At 34.8% G+C, this 20,851-nt stretch overlaps 1 protein-coding gene across 1 annotated transcript; it reads right to left on the reverse strand.

The window, feature by feature from the left end:
* Window positions 1-12,699: 12,699 nt before the first annotated feature.
* On the reverse strand, window positions 12,700-14,292 carry LOC113356786 (mitochondrial uncoupling protein 5-like). The gene has a single exon (XM_026600007.1). It carries the CDS (start codon window positions 13,952-13,954, stop codon window positions 12,986-12,988), a length of 969 nt encoding a protein of 322 aa, XP_026455792.1. The 5' UTR covers window positions 13,955-14,292; the 3' UTR covers window positions 12,700-12,985.
* Window positions 14,293-20,851: the final 6,559 nt, after the last annotated feature.

Consider the following 20,851-nt stretch of genomic DNA (forward strand, 5'->3'; position numbering starts at 1 on the left):
TGAAAGTGGTGACATAGATTATGTTTTTGGTTATTTTGTGAATGTGTGTAGTTACCGGTTTAGTAGGAATATGACAACTGAAATTGGGGATGAACATCTCATATTTTTGTGTTAGTTAATGAACGATTTTATGGATTCTTATGACCAAAAACATGTACATTGTTTTACATTGTTATCGCTATTAGTAGATACACGAATGAATTCTAGAAGTTTCATTAAACATTAGAAACTTGATACAGTTGTTCAAGAGAATTTATCAACGTACAAATGCTCGGAAAATTTGTAAGCAGTCAAATTGGTTACATATACTTAATTAAATGATTAGAAAAACAAGTAACAACGTATTTGAATCTTATCTGCTAAAAAATACTGTTTACCAAGTTGAGCAGGCTTATACCATTTTTTTAAACCAAATTGATGCTTTAGTATCACGTTGTTGTAGCTCATACTATACTTTCAAAGTAAATTATTAGCAATTTAATCTTTCATGGAGTTGACCCAATTTGAACACTTCTGTTCTGTATTATTCTCTAAATATATTGAGTATGTTTGGTAGAGAAAAAAGACATCTCATTTGTTGTTCTCTCATCAATATCATCATTACATTCTAAAGTAAACTAAGTTGCTTCCTGAATAGTTTTCCTATTTTCACTGGGATCATCCGGTTGTGGCGTGCTGGTCATTGTGACTATGTTGTCCCCGCATTTGAGCTCGTGTAAATTTAAATCATGGTTTTAACAGTCAAAAAAAGATACGGTATTACTTTTTGTTCTGGGCACTTGCTTCTTCTTGAATTCATTGACTCATACCTCTGGATTGATCAATACTCTAGAGGCATTGGTAGTTGCCAATGCAAGTGCACCTGTTGCAAGGTATAATGGTTTGTTAGGTAACAAAAAAATATAATTTTCGGCACATGTCTTGGTTAATAAGAAATGGACCACTAACCTCGAAACTCAGTTACAAACGTTCCTGTAATGATAACAATTACTGGAGTATTGATGAAATTAAATCAAGTGATTGATTTTTATTTTTATTTTGCTAGAAATGAGTGCCTAAATGCAAACTGGTTCGATTAGTAATAATATTATTAGGTGTTTACTAATGTTATAAAATTATGAGTACCCTGAAATGAGAAATAAATAAATTATGTAAACTGATGCTAACATGGGAAGTTGAGCCGGGGCCGTAAGTCCCGGTAATACCTCGTGCTCATAATAAAAAATAGATTTTGATGGAATCGTATCATCTTACTGGATTGCATTTTGCTTTCCCCTGTCAGCAAATTAAGTGGCACTGGCTTATATGTTAAGCTTGAATATCAGAATCGTGACATACAGCTTGTTATGCATGTGGAGGAATTTTCTGATATTATATCGTCTTTGCTTCAAATAGTGGAAACACACTTCAGACTGCAGACACATCCACAAGGACCACAAATCATAAATGCATCCCATCTCTCTCACCAAGACAGGCCCACACTTTGATAGTTCCGGTGACTCCTTGAATTTTACTGTTACTCCACCCTTTCCTTTCAACTCCCTAAATTAGGCCGGGAACATCCGTTCATTTTAATCCAGGCTACTAGGCTAGTGTCCCAACAGTGAAGGCAAAAATTGCTGAATTTTAGAAAGGGTTCTGAAAGTGCATGCAGCGAAGATTGAGATCAGTATTGGATCTATACTTGGTTGCGTTCAACGAGGACGTTGAACAGATTAAGTGAGGGAGGTCTATGACTGGTCAGGCTAATGAAGCGCAAAGGTTGCGCGTTACAACATAGCCAGCCAAGTCAGTGATGCGCAAAGATTGCGCTACACTGGATAGAATGTAAAGCGCTAAGGTAGCACCACCCTACATGGCCAGTGAAGCACAAAGGTGGCGCTACACTGTAAGTACATTGGTCAAGTAATGAAGCTTATTGGCCGACACAATGAAGCTTCATTGAGGGAATGGAAAATTAGCAAAGGCTAGGCCTTGAGAGAGTTAAGTCCTCAATGGTGAGGCAATTGTAGTCCATGTGACAGACAAGTTTTATTTCTCTTCCTTAATGCAATAAAACGAGTTTATTGTGTTATATCTTTGTGTTAATTATGTTGCTGATCCTGTGAAGTTGTTTGAGTACATTTACGCATGGCAAACCTCTTATGCTTACGGGGGCATGAAGAGTTAGAGAGAAAGAAGAAAAGATTTTCGTTGCGTAAAGCCTTATGAGTGAAGGCAGATGCATACTTTGATGCAAGTGTGCAAGGCTGAGTACTTCTGGATGAAGTTAATTCACTGAACACAGAGTATCGCTGGTCATGTCCCATAAAAATTTTAGGCTGTTAAATGGGCATGCGACAACTAGTATGATAAGAGATATGCAAAACACTAAGTTCCATATTAAATGCATAATTACAGTTTAACAAGAAAAAAAAACGAATTTCAATCAACAACGACATTCCACTATTTTGATTATAAATCTAGCATGCCCTTACTAATCAAAGAGTCCCGTAAAAAACATGACATGGTGTACATCCAAAGTGGCCTTGCACAAATATGTTGGTATTGACTTTACATATGAGCAAGCACCATGGTCAGGGCGGAGCCAGCCCATTGCAAAAATGTGCATTTGCATCCTCTGTCCAGCTGGTTCCAAAGCCTAATTTATGCCCAACATAATATGTTTTTTTTTTTGTTATTTACGGGCTTAAATTTGCTTATTCGCACACCTAAAAAAGTTCTTTCAACCCCAACATACATTTTGCACTCCCATTGTAGAAATTTTGGCTTAGCCCCTGATTATGGTGTTCAAAATTTGGCTATTGCTCTGGAATATATAGTAACGCAATTAGTACGGTGTCCAATTTCTATACACTATAGTAGATAGCGAAGCCTTGGCGTGCAGAGATTGAGTATTCGGCCGAGTTGAATACTCGGTATTCGGCCTTTTTTCCCGCCTTATTTGCGCTTAATTCAATCGGTTCTTTTAGTTTATTTAAATCAAAGTATTTTGGTAGGATATTCAATATCCAGTAATTATTTCCAGGTCGGATACTCGGTATCCAACCAAACATATCCAAGTCCTATAGTGGTTGGCTTGTCCATAAGCCAATGCTATGCTAGAACTCATCACCAATTAGGGTTCTAGCATAGCCTTGGCAATCGATAATGCTTGCTTTAGTATATGAACTTATTTCTCGACAATGTACAATATATCTTATTTAGTATTTTAAGAGAAGAGGCTATGGAAAGCAAGATTCTACTTTGAAGCAAAATAATTTTAAAAATTACCTTATGTTTTTAAGGCAAATAACAAAGTACCTTACTCCGCCATGTGATCAACACACATAGCATCCAAAAACCAAACTGGTGGAATAGACCACACCATATATAACAAATATCGTACTTAGTACTGATCAATACATTATCAGCCATACGGTTACCATAAGTAGAAAAAACAGAATGACACTTATGAATTAGGGCTTTGATATCTTGAAAGGGCGAATGAGTTCTTTGATCTTCAGGGAAGTTCTTCTTATTGATTTGATCAATAATTACAGCTGCATCACTTCCAACCATGATCTTCTTTTTCTTTCTTTCCAAAGCTATCTTCAGAGCTTCCTTAGTTGCACCTCCATTTCTTCTACAAAGAAACATACTAAGTTAGTTGATTCAACAAAAATAAAAGAATTTTTTAATTTTTTTATTATTATATTGATCCTCCCAACTATCAAATTAGGATTCCAAGAACCATCTGTGTTGATTTAATCGACCATGTATGTGGAGTCTGTCAAGAAGAATCCATAAGATTTGCAGATGTTGCATCAATTTTTTGAAGAGTAGGATACCTATTTGGAGTCACCAACATCGACTTATGTCTTGCCATTACAGAATCTGGTTCTTCTTGTTTAATATTATGAACTATGCAGTTTCTATTATCCCAAATGGATCAAAGTAAGCAAGTCACTAAGGGGAAATTTTCCAATATGTCAGAAGAATATCCTTGTATGGATGAAGTTGAATCCAAAACATGATCCACTGGTTAAATGTATAATTATGAAATTATTGATCTAGAACATTTATTATAATCCAAACCCTAGCAAGCTTTTTACAAATGATTAAAGATTGCATAATGGATTCTAATCTCATCTTGCACTTAGGAAAAAAGTAATTTGATATATGCATGCGGTTATGGAGGATCTTCTTCACGAGTAAAGCTCAAGAGCCTTCCACCCCAACAATTGTGCTCTTGCATGTATGTTTTTTTCTTCCATATATGTAAATTAGCGTTAGTAGTACCACCACTTATACTAGAGAATATACCATTCTTAGATGGTATCCAAATTTTTATATCACTAGAAGTCTCCAACCTAATAGGGATTTTTTCAATCAATTCTTTGGAAGATTGATCAAATACAACATTCAATTTTGTTGTATCCCAAATCTTTGAATCCAGATTTATCAGGTCTATCACCTTTATATTTTTATCAGGCACAATATTAGCTTTTGGTATGACAAGGTTTACAATATATGGGTTAAAGTGGATGCCATGAAGATGGTAATGATAGTCCAAATTAAATCTAGGAATTGAATTGGAGTAGTGTAGTGTAGTTTAGGAAATTTCTTTTGTTTGAGAGAGTAACTGTTAAAGCATCGCTTGGTCAAATTCACAAGTTTTGGTATGTCAAGCTTGTTGTCATATTTAGTTGCTAAGAACTATATCTTGATTTATAGTCTACTAAAATTCAATCTCGGACTAGGAATATAACATGGTAATTGAGTATCAGAACTCAACAATGGACCTTGAAGAATGAGGATTAAAGAACAATGACATTAATGAAAAATTCATCGACAAAGCTACGTGAAGACTGAGTATTCTGTATACTCATATTATCTATCATTCTGTCTATTGAGAGATATCGTATGACTTTGATATTATGATGAACATTGAAAAGAAAAAATTCAAGCAATAAAGAGTAGTCAAGTTAGTTCTTATGTTCACAAAATGTTTTCCTTAGTTCCTGAACTTGAACTTATAAAAATAAAAAACTTGATAAATTAAATCTCAATTAACTCAGTACATGAACTAATTTATACCAGTTCGCGAATTAGTCGATTGTGAGATGTCCCGGATAACCTTTCTTTCAAAGGCACACAAACTAATTATGCAGTTCGCGAACTAGTTGATTTTGATTTTTTTTTTTTTGAGTTATGAGATGACTATTATTTCACTAACTATTTTGGATTATTCACGAACTGATCTGATCTTGTGATACTTAAATTCCAACTTAAAATTGTTGACTCTGAAACTACTTAACCATTGTTAACGTATACTTAAGACTACACATATTTTCTTTGTGATTCAAAGAAAACATATCATGTGCTACATGAACAATCTATATGGATAAGTTAAGATTTCTTGGTTAAAAAGCAATTCGTAAACATGGAAACTAGTTCATGAACCTAACTTTCTTTGTAAGCTACCAAGACTTGTTCATCAATGTAAATAGATGACTCCTTTCACACTAGAATCTCAATCCTGACACTTTTATGTCCTAGTTACGGCTAGAAACATCCTCTAACAACCTAGGTTCTCTCAGGTAAAACTGTATTAGGTTTACGACTTAAAAGACTTCACTAAGGGATTTGTGAAGCCCGGTCAAACTATCATTTACCTAATAGTTCTTGTTATCCGGATCTTGTTCTTATTAATTGTTGTAGTTTTAGAACTATAGATTTTGTGATTTACGGCTTGAAAGACTATCATTTACGACTTGAAAGTACTATTCGTCTCAAATTCCATTAGACATCTCTATAATTATTGAAGAGAGTAAGTTTTTTTTTTTTTTTGAATATTTTCTGAAGGAAAATCAAATAGGCTTTCTCTTAGAGGTAGAATATTCAACAAGTATTCATTTAAGTTGAAACAACTCTAGGCATGTAAAGGACACCAGCTAGGGGAATCATGTTACGTAGGATCTTACGAGATCCAGGAGACGTAAAGGATCACAACTAAAGATGAATTGCTCATAGGATCCATTCGGTGTCAATTACATTGTAGTCCAAAGTTTGATAGTAGGCTAGTGTCTGTAGTGCATTAATACAATATGGTGTTCAAGTTCTCGACTAGGTCCCCAGGTTTTTCTACACATTGCAGTTTTCCTTGTTAGCAAAATTTTGTGTGTCTTGTGTTATTTCTTTTCCACATTATATTATTTATTTTTAAAATAGAAATATCACAAGTAGTACGTTAAATAACTTATACAATATTTAAGTCTAAAAGACTATGTAGAACCTACACTATTTATTTTGGAGAATTCAAATATTGAAAGAAAGATTACAATACTTGTTCTTCTTGGAATTTGTTTCTTATAACAGTCCGGGTATATACTAGGTTATTACTTGGATATTGATTTTTAAGATTGTCAAGTAAAACTTGTCTACATATTAGGTATAAGATCTTTTTTGTTGATCCGTGCTACAGATTATGACAAGATTGTCCATACAGGTTTCCGAATTAAAAGTTGGTAGTATACTTGGTAATCTCTTATTTTCAATAAGTAATTAGTGTTATCAAATCCTGGTGGTACGTAAATTATACTTGGTTAACACAAGGTCAAATTCATGTCTATAGGTTCGGGTCGCCATAAGCACAAACTTAATAGATCTATATCGTGTTTGCCTACTCTGATATCAATTGAAAAGGAGAGAGTAACTAGTACACCACAAACATTTTCGTTCAGGAACCTATATGGACAATACTTGTATAATTTATATATTCGGTCACGGAACTGTACACAAGATTGTTTTAACAAGGTAAACCTAGCATGTACCCAAACTGTACATGAATAAAATTCCAACATGAAGAAGTCTTGTATATATATTTCAAGACACGAATTCAGCAAGAACGAGTCTCATAGGTCCTTTACAATTGAGTTAGTACTATCTAGGTTTAACTATGTACAACATGTGATATTTCAATTATACATATAAAACAATTAAATGAGAAAAGGAAATAACACAAACACCAGAAGTTTTTATTAATGAGGAAACTAAAATCTTGTAGAAGAACCCCAGGACCTAGTCCCAATTGAACACACACTGATTTAAGTTGTTACATAAATTACTTACTACCATGTTTCAGGTTAGATGTAATATCTGCTTCAGTTGTATTCGTGTACCTGTAAAACTACTAGCAAAACATCAGTTCTTTGTAGGAATTGATCTTGTAAAAGTTCTACTATAACGTTAATTATCTTTAGAATATACTCGTGAAAATATTCAAGAAGAATGTTAATTCTTAGAATATGCTCCTCAACAATTAAGGTTCACATGTTCTGTAACCTAATTGATTTTACCGCAAAAGATCAACTAGAAATGTTTTAGAGATATCTTGATGTATCAAATCTAAGGTCGATGATAAATAAAAATCACCTAGATACATGCTCCAAATTATAGAAAATATAGCTTACCTTTGCTTTACAATCCCAAAGTAAAGTCTTTAAATCTCACTATTGTTCATGAAGAACAAAGCAGTGACAAACAACCTTATGCAATACACATAGAATATTTCAAGGGGTGGTATGTATAGTTGCATAAAACCTTTATTTATAGTGAATGGTCAAGGTCAGGTATCTTAAAAACAAAAACACCTTATCCAGGAAATGGAACACAAGTACTTGACTAAAATAATCCAATGGTCACGTATTTACGGTTTTAATTGGCAACCCGTTGCTAAAATTTCGTGTATAATTTTTTATTCACGATTTTTTTTTAAATGATAAAAAATCAACCTTTAGCTACAAATTTTTCTGCTTTAGAAAATCACTCATACCTTCTTCGTTAACTCGCAATTGAGTGATTCTTGGCTCGTTGATTTCGTACTTCCGTTCATGATTACATGGGGATGTTTCCAAGGTCAATGGTTAATTTAACCAACTCTTAGACTCAAAGTATAATTTTCATCATAAGAATTGTTCCACAAAGTGAGCCTTTTGTTTCGACAGATAGAGAGGTAGAATAAACAAGAGAATCAAGTATTTGTTGTTAACCATTAATATAGTTCTCCATGGATTCCTTCGTGGGTCTTCAAGGATAGATTTGATTCCACACCATACTTCTTAAATTTAATCTATTCAATACGAGACTAAATCAAGTATGCGTTTTGGCATCTAAATTTGATAACTGACTTGACATACCAATGTAAGTGGTTGAACCGATCAATGTTATAAGATCATACCTTTAAAGGGGAAAGAGATCACCATTTCCCTCTCTACTACTACTATAACTTCAGATCATCCCTTTGGGGACGGAGGAGTGGAAATTTTCTACGTAAGTTTTAGTAGAAAGTTTTTAGTTTAAAAGGACTAGGATTGTGATATGGAATACTGAGTATTTTTAAAGTAATTAAGTAATTGGGTAACCTTCTCAGATACTTAGCATTCTTTATAAGGTTGAAAATAGAAATGTGGTTGGTTATTTGAGAGTGATAGAGGTGCAAGAACATATTATTATGTTTCTGGGTATGCTGATGATTCTGTGAGTGCTTAGTGCAGACCCATTATGAATTTTCATGGATATTATGATCTTTGATGATTGTGATTTTGATACGGCTTTTGACTTGCGATTTAGTGATTTGGGTTATTGTGACTGTGTTCTTCTTTTCAATAGCTAATTGGATTGCCCGTGAGTAGTTGGTAAGGTAATTTTTGATTTTCTAAATAGTAAAGTTCATAAAATTCCAGTAAAAAAATGGATAAAAAAGAGTTGTTAGAGACGCTAACAGACCATATGCTCCATTAGGGGAGTTCTGGTACACTATTACATCTTCATTCCAGGTTTGAATGTTTAGGTAATTTAGAGTTTCCCATAAGTTACCTAGGGAGGATCCGTGGACGCTCTTAGATGGACACTATCATACATGATTTGCGTCATTTTCTTTGATATACCCAAACAACAATGAATTTAAATCTAATATTTAGACGATATGTTCCTCTTATAAGACTCTACATTCCTATAACAAATGGGTACAATTCGAGATACTAAACCTCGCCATCTACTGATCTTAATTTCAAACCATTAACTTTTAACGGTTGATATTCAAAGGGGTAGATGGTGATGTTATATGTCTCGAATTGTGCTCATTTTTGCTAGGAATGTAGAGTCTTATAAGAGGAACGTATCATCAAAATATTAGATTTAAATTCATTGTTGTTTAGGTTTTACGGAGAAAATAACACAAATCATGTATGATAATGTCCATTTAAGAGTGTCCATGGATCCTCCCTCTAAGTTATCTCCTTTCCAATTATGCTTAATGGCATATTTATTATAGAAAACAAAGATTTTGGCTGCCCAAATTACATTGATTCTTGTTGTACTGTTCTTGTATCTTTGCTCATTTGTAGCTGCGTACTTTCCTATTAGCAGTAAGAGAGTAGGTTCTGAGTCGATCTTGAATACGATAGAAAATCCGCTCCATTTTGTTGCCCAACGGTAATCCGCGTCTGTGCCAGCTCTCTCTAGTTGTTCTCTAATTATACAGTCTGCGTGAAGTTCTCTAGCTTCCATGATGTGACCTGCAGAGCCACAAAGTGTTAGGACTATGTTAATTTTTATTTCAATTAGCCCGGTTCGCCCCTGTAGTTAATCTGTAGTAACCATGAAAGTTGCATCATTTATTGGAATATACAGTACAGAAGATGCATAATATCATAATCAGGCCTATTAACTATCACATAACTATTTATGAACTTAGTAATATTATTTGTTGTTGTTTCATTGTTTTTTTTTTTAATGTTATGTTTCATCGGGCCTTCCATATTTGCCATATGATAACACTACATAGCACTTTCTAGTCTACGCCATATCCACCTATGTTGGTGTTTTGAAAACAGTTATATAACCAATCATGAAAGCTATTAGTCCCATTTTTTGTGAATTGCATATCAAAGTTGAAATGCATCCGTACTTGTCTAGCAAAAGTACAATCTAGAAACAGATGGGCTAAGGTTTCTTGTTCTTCACTACACAAGTTACATTTTGTGTTAGTTTCTGGAAAATGGGTGTCATTCACGTACTATTTGGCAGTATGAAATGGGATGCCTTCCATAAGAATATTTTCACAGCAGGAGCGGTATCCATCTTCCAAATAAGATTTCATTTTTTATCTGCATTTCCATTTATGTTGATTTGATTATAAAGAGATTTCACCAAGAATTTACCTATTGCATTTAGAGTCCAATGGGGTGTATCTTCATGATTGACATCAGTTAATTGATTTTTTTTCTCAATGGTCTGTTCATCAAAAAATCTATCCAATCTTCCTAAATCCCATGTATTGTTAGTAGTAATCAGATCACTTACCTTTTGTAGATCTTCATTATCTGTGTGAGGTCTGCCCATCGGAGTCAACGTATCAGGAATCCAGAAATCACTCCAGATTTCTATACTGGCTCCATTTTCAACACAAAAACTGTTTTTTTTTTCCTAATTGTTATATGCCTGTAAGCATACCCTTTCATATCCAACTATCAATTTTATTTGGAGTGTCATTAATATGTAACATATATGTTTTTGGGTAGTATTTAGCTTTGAAAACGGAATCGCAAGGTAAATCGGGATCCTTCTTAAACCTCCACCACATTTTAACTATCATAGCTAAGTTGAAAATTTGGACATCTTTCTCAACCCTCCTTCTTCTTCTAAGAGCAATTCCTATGAGATAAACAAACTCAGAGTTTGTTCATTTTGCTCCCACCATGGAATGTTCAAATTAACAGATATGTTCATTTGAATATTGAGTCGTAACATGCAGCGCGCGTCTGTGTTAATGACGGGCGATCGTGCCATAGACGCGGAGTCAGAAGGAATGTCGCCCGAGTTGGAGGGGATATCGCTGGAGTTGGAGGGAATGTCGCTGGAGTCAGAAGGAATGTCGCCCCTCACATATTCTCTCTCCAAAACCTGATTATTATAATTATGGTTTATTTTTTATTATTTATTTTATTAGTTAAATAATTTGTGGGACCAAACTCTTATTAGTTCATATAAATAAAATTATTAGTGGGACCCAACTCTTATTAGTTTATGTTAATAAAATCAATAGTGGAACCCTAAAATATCAGATTTGTTCATTTTGTCTTGTTTCCCCATAGTGGAGAATGCAGTTTGTTCATCCACGTGGCTCAACAAATTTTTATTTTTGTTCATTGCCATAGGAACTGCTCTAATGACTTACACATTGACTTCCAGCTTTTAAAATATTCTTTTCTTCTTTATTTATTTATTTTTTTTTTATTTTTTTTGCTAAACCACCAAATACCATTCATTCACAGAACTTGAGAGATTACAAGTGGGATTAAACATTCCTTAGAAACCAAAATACAGCAAGTGATACTAATAATCCAAGAAGGGAAAGATCGGAGAATCGTAAAAGCACCAACTTCGTGTATTCGAAAGAGAGGAAGATAATGTGGAGTCCTATCCAACCATTTTGATATGATTTATTCTTGAAGAATATGTGCTCCCATGAGAAGAGAGTAATTTACCCAAATTTTTAATGAAGACGCCATTATCAGAGCACCTTGATTTTGTTGTTCTTCATATAGACCCAAAGTTTGCCGGAGAAAAACGTCGTTCTTCAAACTCCCACTTGAACCAAACCAGAAACAGTGAATAAACACCATAAAGGTGCAGTCAATAAACACCATAAAGGTGTAGAAAGAAGTGTGAAATCACACAATAAGAAGTCGATAATCAATCGACAGCTAAGAAGTCGTTAATCGGCAAGAACAGGGAAGAAACAAAAGCTAAACCATAGAATAACTAAACTACTCTAAGACAAGGAAAACGAAATTAAAAACTTGAACTCGTCGGAGAAACGCCGGAATTGACTGTATAGCTCGTCGGAAATCGCCCTAGAGGAGAGAGAATTTTTTTTTTTTGAAAAATATTATTTTCTTACAGTTTTCATTAAGTCCTTTTTTATTTTTTTTTCCTACCAATAGTCCCTCAGAATTTTTCTTCGATCAATGCTCGCTAAAGATTATAAAACAGATGAATCAGCACCGGAGTTTAAAGACGATAAAAGAGAGAGTCGTTTCCATTTTCTCCCCACCAATATTCCATCTGTTAATAATAGAGATAAATTGGCAAGAAAAAAGAGTAAATCAGCTTTAACCTCTTTTATTTTGTTTGATCGCCAACTACCATGGTCCATGTCCATTGGTCATCCATGCAATAGTGAACGCTGAATAAAACAGATTTTATCAGACCAGGTTGCCAATTAAACGAAGCTGTTACATTTCTGCCATTCTTTTCCCCCATCCCTTTCCCCATTAGGTGACAGCGATCTTAGCCCTTGATCACTTGGATTGGAGTTAATAGGGAACTCTTTTGTGTGGCATAACACCACTATCTACTTGACACGTGATTGGGAAACGGATGGGAAAGGGAGTGGGGGGAAGACTATCATTTTCGCCAATTAAATGCCACCAATCAAGTAGAACAATAGTCTTGCATCACTGAATACTCTGACACGCTTTCTCAGCTTTTCAAATTAATGGAGCAGCTTTGCACATAGCTGCAAGTGCAAATTGCAAATATATTTCGATCGACATGGTATATAAACGACAACACAACCATGTTTCCAAAATATCTTTCACACCACATGGAAGACCTTGAAACTGTCCTCCTTGGACCCACACACACAGCTAATTTCCACTAATAAAAATTTTTATTTTCCAATATCAACGGAGCCAAATTATGCAAATTTCAATTACTAAAAAATTTAAAACAAAAGCCAAAAGAACAACGACATCATCTACGGTTGCCGTGCTCTTGTTAGCCAAAATCAAGAACATTTTTAAATAATTATCATATATATTTTAAATAAATTAATATAGTTCCTATTATTGGAATTTTTCATCATCATCATCCTAATCTTGAACACCTCTGTTTCTTCAATCTTTTTCATTATCCTCGATCGTCATCAAGACTGAGTTTAGAAATCTTTGAGAAGTTTTCTAACCTGTTCAAGAGTAACAAACAAAACAACAGTAAAAGGACCTTGCCTAGAGATAGTAGGAATAAATCCCTTGTAAAGAGCCATAGGACCCTCAGCCTTGATAGTTTTCATGGCACAATCCAACGCACCAGAATATGGTGGAACACCTCCACGTTCATACTTCATATTCATCACCCTGGTTTTAATCACATCTACTGGATTCGAAGCCACTGATGCAACAAATCCAGCTGCAAAACTTGCAGTTACATGTGTACCCAATCCATCTTTCATTATGCCTTTGTCTAAGATTGTTTCCTTGATTTGATCATACGATGCTAATTGAGATGCCGTTACGATCATGGCACGGTTCACCGTCAGCGATGATCCTCTCCACAGGGAAGTAATCCCTTCTTGTTTTGCCATTCGAGTGATTGCGTCGACAACGCTCTTGTAATTACGGCGTTGGTCCAGAGGTAGACGACCATCAGCTTGCATCCGTACCATCGCGACGTCAGCCGGGTTACCACAAGCTGCACCGATTCCACCTGCAACTAGACCAGCTCCTATCTTGCGGACTAATGACATGTTGCCCGTTTCTGGATCGGTCCATTTCTGCTTCATGATATCGTACAGACCCATCCGAGTTGTTGAATAGAGTGTTTGCCGGAGTACCGTTGCTGAAACACCGGAGAATAAACCCCGTAATCCTTGTTCTTGAACGATCGTCTTCCCTACCGATAGCAAACCCACACGTGGTGGTGGTGGCGGTGGTAGAGTAGCGTTGAGCTTCGGAGCCGCGACGGTGGTGGTTGTGGCGAATGCGGGTCGGACCGATTCGGCTGTTGGTTTGGAGGCTTGAATCTCGCCATTAAGTTGCATACGAACTTTCAGAAGATCTAAGGGATGCGTTGAACATCCTGCAATAATCGATGCGATCCCTCCTTCCACAAATCCTTTGACACCCATCTTGATTTGATTTTTGATTTGGAATTTGAAAAAAAAAAAATAGAAGAAAAAAATGGGTAATTTGAAGATTTGATTTCTGGGTTTTTAATTGGAAAACCCGAATAAAAAAAAGAATTTAGAGAATTTGAAATCTGAAATTAAGACCAATTGGAATTAGGGTTCATCTCACTGGAAACCAGGAGATGAGAATGTAAGCCGAAGGCTACTGTTGAAGAATGTGGAATGTTGGGCCTCTGAGACATATGATGTTCAAAGAGACTCTGTTCAAACAACAAAAGCAAAACCAGTTTGATAGGTGAAGAGAAAAATATGATTATTTTTCTTTCATTTATAGGGTTTGAGGAAAGCCGTAAGGGGGAGGCTGCTGCTGCGAGATATGGAATAAGGAAAGAACCAACGAAGGGAAGGAGAAAGAGTATGTGGGTCCAACTTCCGTATATATTGGGGTATAATGTATTGAATTCCCATGTGACGTGGTATTGAATCAAAATACTCCCCGTGTAATTGAGTGTTTTTCTTTTTTTTCTGTAATTGGCTTTCAGCTTTAATACCGTACCAGGTGAAAACCTACTAGTCACTAATTAGTGGTTTGTCGTGACCACAAAGTCAATATCAAAGCGTTGGCAAATTACTTGAAGCTTGGGGAATGATATCTTCGGATGGGTTCCTATAGGAGGCTACTGATTTATGTCGGAAAAAGGGTTTTGGTCATTACTTTGGTTCTCCTTTCTTCTCTAGGAATTACGCTTTTAAGAAGAAAAAATTAAAAGGAAGGATACATTTCGGTCAAATCCATCAGCTGAAAGTCCTACCACTCATTTGGTCCAAGATGCATAGTAGAGTATAGACTGTAGAGTACCGACATACTAATACTAAACTGTCTACATGCCTTGTGTTGGAAAGGAAAAGTGGCAATTTAGAATACCGACATACTAATACCATACTGCATATATGCCTTGTGTTGGAAAGGTTGTTTTGGTGCACCTTCGTCCAAGAAGCTATTAAGGTATCGGGAATAAATTTGTTCTTGTTCTGTTTTCTTTTATTCATATACTTTTTCTGTTTTTCGAAAAAAATTATTATTTTTTTTTCAATTTGGCCTATTTTTAGATTAAAATAAAAGTAGAATACAGTCGGACTACCGATATGGATATAAAAGTTAAAGTTATAAACATACATCATATTCAAAGATGTAAAACGTGACAGCAGCACAGTCTAATCTACGAAATCAAGTGTTTAAGGTGCTACTGATGTATGCTGAAAAATAAGGTGTGTTGTGTTGCATCGTGTCAGAAGACATGATGTGTTGTGCCGGTATATTTATTTTTATGTTTTCTATAAAAAAATGTTTTTCGATTATTATAAATATTATATTACTATACAGTTAAGTTAATATAATATAATAAAAATAAAATGTCGAAAGTTTGCTAGAATAAAGTTTGTTTTTTTGAAATATAAATGAAATATGACATGCTCTTTTAGCATGTTGTGTTGTGCAGTGTTGCCTGCTTTGTCGTGCCAGTATGCAAATGTCCAGGCACAATCTATCATACGAAGCTAACGTGTTGTGTCGCGCAGTGTTAGGTCAAACGTTGTATTCAGATTTTGAAACCTCATGTAGGGGCTTATGGAAACACTAGAGTGAAACAAAATAAGGTCACCAATTGGTAGTTTCAAAAGCCTTTTATTTAAATAATTTTCATAATGTCTAAACAACCCACATATGATTAGTGTTGATCATTTTATTAGTGTCGAGTTTTTGGGGGAGAGAAGTAAAAGGAAAAAAGAAAAGATAGTTTTTTTTTTTTTTTGGAAAATCCTAGATTTTAATTCACTCAACTAAAATGAGTGATTTCAGTGAGAAGTTTCAAGTGGGTGAATCCGTATATGATAAAGACAAACCAAATTGGTTAGAATAAGTAAAAAGATTGAATTTTTTAGCTTTTCAGATCGGTTTACGGTTGAATTTTTCCCGTCGTAACCAACCATAAGACCAATTTACGGTTAGGTGATGACGAAGTCCTAATCGTAACTGTGAAAAATTGGGGGAACCCAATTTGGAAAAGAAAAACAGTTACCATTTGGGTATTCCAAGCAAAAAATATTGTAAGTTTGCTTACGGCTAGGTTGTTGTATTACCAGCTGTGGATATTTCTATATGTTAGTTTTTAGTTTGATGGCTTGGAATATTCAATTACGGTCGGAAAACCAAATTTATAGTTGAGTACGAGACTTTTTAAACTAACCGTAAATCCCATTTACGGTTACAAACCTGACCGTAACAACACATACAATTATATATATATATATATATATTCAAGAGTTCTTAATTTCCTGACCTGTATAGTTCTTTGTTCAGAACTATGGAGGGTTCGAATCCCCCTCTCTCCTTTTTCTCATTAAATAGACTTTTTTTCATTATTTTTTTGGATTAACCTGACATCACGAGGTGAAATGGCCCAGTAACCGAGCCAGAAAAAAGAAAGTAAAAGTGAACATTTTTTTTAAGTATATCTTAATCCAAATGATGAAATCAAATTGATTCCTACTTCAAGCATTTGATTTCCGTAGCAGCTTCTGAAAACAAGTTTACGGTTATCAAATTAAGAACACCTGACCGTAAATGAATCTGCAACCCATATTTTTTCCCCAATTTCAACCAATTTAACCTGTTTCCAACACAAAAGAGAGAAGAAGAAAAAACGAAGAAGATGGGTTTGCTGAATCTAAAATAATTCGGTTGAAGATAGGAAGAAGAGAAGAACATGTACCTAGACAACCATAACTGAGATTTGTGAAGACGATGAATTGATTTTAAATTGAAAAAAAATAATTTCGGTTGAGTAGAGGGAAGAGGAGAAGGAAGTGAAATAGAATTAGGTTTTGGTTTTAGTTATTAGGGTTTTAAAGATGGAAGAATAATTTAGATTTTTTAAATGCCTTTAGGATACCACCCTAACCAACTAACTAAACATTAGGATCATGGCATAAGCCCCTTTGCGAGGTTTCCAAATTTTAGCGTGTTGTGATGGGCCATAAACATGCTAGCACGACCCAATTTACACCTAAAAAAGGTAGGAGGTTACAGTACCAAAAATTCAAATCTTCTGTTAGAAAGTCAGACCCTAAGTGTAGAAAATTTCCAAATATTCTATTAGAAAATTTTCAAATCTTCTATAACTGAGGTTTAAAGTGCATGAATCATTAGAATGACAGTTGATTTCTCTTTAGTGCCAAAAATTTGCGCGTTTCTATCTAACCACAAAATTAGAATATTTCGAAGACGATCCAAATTGCCTGGAACGTATTGATGCCTCCATATTATTTGGCATGGAAAAAAACTACCCAAGTTGATTGTTTAGGTCAATACATAATTTGGATGCCAACTTGCTTGTTTATGTATTCTCTGAACAAGTGACTCAACTTGATTTAGCTGCGATGTTATGTCTAATCAGAGAGACATGTGTAAAGAATTTATGTTGTTGTATTATCCAGAAAAATGGAACCACATTTGATGGATATTTTCGCGCTAGCAATGACAGGTTACAATGTTGCACATAACTTACAAATGTACAATCTCAAATGTATTAAACATTATTTTTAGGTGTTAAGGAACGTAGTCGAACAATGTATATGTTATTAATTTTACTTTTTTTAATTTATTAAAATAGTTATTTATGATTAACTCGTTTTCTTGTAAATATTATTTACTACACGAGACATGAATCACATGTGAGACACGAGATGAGATGAGGATGAGCCTCAATTTCGCATGAGATCCCATGCATATCTTATGAGAGTCAAACTCCGCTGGTGAGTCTTTTAGATGGATGTGAGAGACTTGAGGTCTATACTTGAGGATAATGCTTATGTATGAGGCTTATTACATCTGAATATCGTATGTAATATAGATGAGCTCATGAGTCTCATGGAGCCAACTGGGACATGCTCATGAGACTGAGAGTGAGGCATGTATATGTGCTTGAGATTGTCCATGTTTATATGACACTATGGAACACTTGATTTGATTAGTGAATCTCACGGGTATGTTACTAGGAACCGTGAACATATTCATTTATGAAGTAAACATGACAAGTTTATCTCGCAGGGATGTACTAGAAGTTAGTCATGTGGATCAGGAGACTTGGGTCGTGCTCGTGAGACCGAGCTGTGGTTCATTCTTACTGGAGACTTAAGTCTCACTCATGGTCATTAATGAGTTGGCATGACCAGTGTACCTCGTGAAGATATACTAACATCCGTATTTATGAGTCATTGAAGACGAAAATTAAATCTCGAGAGACCAAGAGCTAAGTATAGAACTAAGTCTCAAGAGATCGATATCTGAGTGTTGCTAGTGGGGCCGATAGCTCAATCTTGCTCATAAGACCGAGAGAGGAAACTCCCTCATGAGTCTGAAACTTGGGCTGACCTATGGCTTTAAGTCTTGTGGTGACACTAAATATTAGAATGACCATTTTCCCCTTATTACAAAATATTGTATACTATTGAATTATCAATCGTTTCTCCTACTAATATAATTCCATATGAAACTTAAATTAAAATAAATCTTAAAAATATACGATAAACAATACTTAGATAAGTTTTCAAATATAATATATGTTTTAAATTAGTAAAATATGCTTTGTTAATTCAACACTTGGCTATTATCAAATTAATATATATTAGGCAACAAATATGAATCTGTGTGAAATGTGCGTGTGAGTTATGAATTCATGTGTGCAGTACGTATGATAACTGCCAGGTGACAGTTAATGTATACATTAGTCACCGGCTGTGAGAGTCACCGGTATCGAGTGTTTTAAATAGTCTAAAAAGTTGCTTTTGTCTGTAACAAGAAATTACAATTTGAAATGAAAGCAAATCAGATAAGAATGTCCAGTGACTTCATTTCTTCTTCACATTGTATCAGATACCTTTCAAAACCCTAAATCAAGCAGGCATTCCATAAGTGACAATTGATGCAAGGTTGGTGGAGGGAGTTTGTTAACTAAGAAATTTGCAGTTTCAAAAGGCATATGACCAGAATGATATAAGTAATGAAGCATGACGGAGTAGTGCCAATTCAGTTTTAACAACATGTCTATGTGTTTCTTTTAGATGTGCCATTCTGAGCATTAACATGAGGGCAAGAGACTCTATGTCCTATTCCATATGAATCAAGATAAGTGGAGACATTTATGTATTCACCTCCCTAATCAGATTGAATAAATTTGATCTTTCGATTAAGATGATTCTCAACAAGATATTTGAATTTAACAAAGATTTCAAGTACTTCGGATTTACAAGATAGAGGATACAACAATGTGAACCGACTAAACGAATCAATAAATGACACATAATACTTGTAAGCATTAATAGCACGCAATGGTGATACCCCATACATCTGAATGTATTAAATCTAAAGGACCACACATATTATTACTTGAACCAGTAGTATAGGGAAGAGCATGAATTTTGGCTAGTAACATGAAGAGAAAATTGTATAAGATAAATGAGAATCAATAACCTCATCCAAAGAAGACAGAACATGCTTGAAAGTCTGGTATGCTGGATGACCAAGCTTGTTGTGCCAATTTGCTGATGAAGAAATTCCAGAGGATAATACTTGCTTGATTTGAGCAGTTGTGAACTCCATGTGATAGAAACCATCTCTAACAGGACTATGGAGTAGTACTTTGTGGGTAACCATATCCTTAATAGGAAATTTATCAGAATAGAATTTAAAGTAGCAATTTTTCTCCTTAGTAAATTGAAGCACAAAGATCAAATTCTTGATAATAGATGGAACATGAAGTACATTATAAATAGTGAACTTAACAGAATCATTATGTTATGTAGAAGAGCCAACGCGAGTAATGTGCAAACCTGAGCCATTGTCAACTCTCACTTGATCAGAACCTTGATATTCAAAGTGCAAATTGAGATTCGATAAGTCTGAAGCGATATGATGTGTAGCTCCTGAGTCAGATACCCTTCCAGGAAAAGAAACACCAGAATCCTAATTATAGATAGCAAATGCTTCAGGTTTGGGACACCAAAAGTCCTCAAATTCGTCACTATATGAATCATAAGAATTATGATAGGCTTCCACCATTGAGCTGTCACTAGGTGTGAATCTATATATGCATTTATTATCCGAGTGACCTGGTTTCTTACAAATGTGGAATTCAATATACTAGTTGTATCTAGTATGAGGATGAAAGTTGTTTGGTCAATCTGTTCAACTAAATCGAGTACCTGTAAAATTTCTACTGCCTCTAAAACCTCCTCTAAATCTACCAACATTTCTATGTCCTCTAAATCCAGAATTGCCAAATCTTCCTAAAGTACCATGATTATGAGAGTTGTACCAATTTTAATGATCCATAATGAGAAGGATATGATGTACCTGAGTAGTGAGGATATCACAGTTCCAACCTGCTACACTGAGACTTATAAAGATCCAGATTGGAAAGCTGCAATGGATGAGGAGATTGTTGTTTTATTGTAGAATGACACTTGGAAGTTAGTACTTGTTTTTCAGGACAAAATGACATTGGTTGCAAATGGATATTTAGAATCAAGAGAAGAGCTGATGGTTCTATAGATAGATATAAAGATAGACTAGTTTCCAAAGGCTATAACCAAGTGGAAGGAATTAATTATCAAGATACATTCAGTCTTGTAGTTAAGCCTACAACTGTAAGACTCATTCTCTCAATTTCTCTCCACAAGAAATGGCAGATCAGACAACTAAGATGCGAAGAATGCTTTATTGCATGATCATTTATCCAGAAGATTCTATATGGTTCAGCCACCAAGTTACTCTGATAAAATGCTTCCTAATCATGTGTCTAAACTTCAGAAATCTCTATACAATTTAAAACAAGCACT

The sequence above is a fragment of the Papaver somniferum genome, chromosome 3 (genome assembly GCF_003573695.1).
Source record: "Papaver somniferum cultivar HN1 chromosome 3, ASM357369v1, whole genome shotgun sequence".
Lineage (NCBI taxonomy): Eukaryota > Viridiplantae > Streptophyta > Magnoliopsida > Ranunculales > Papaveraceae > Papaver > Papaver somniferum.

Excerpts from the sequence above, each read along its gene's own strand:
- LOC113356786 (XM_026600007.1), bottom strand. The coding sequence starts at position 13,954 with ATGGGTGTCAAAGGATTTGTGGAAGGAGGGATCGCATCGATTATTGCA.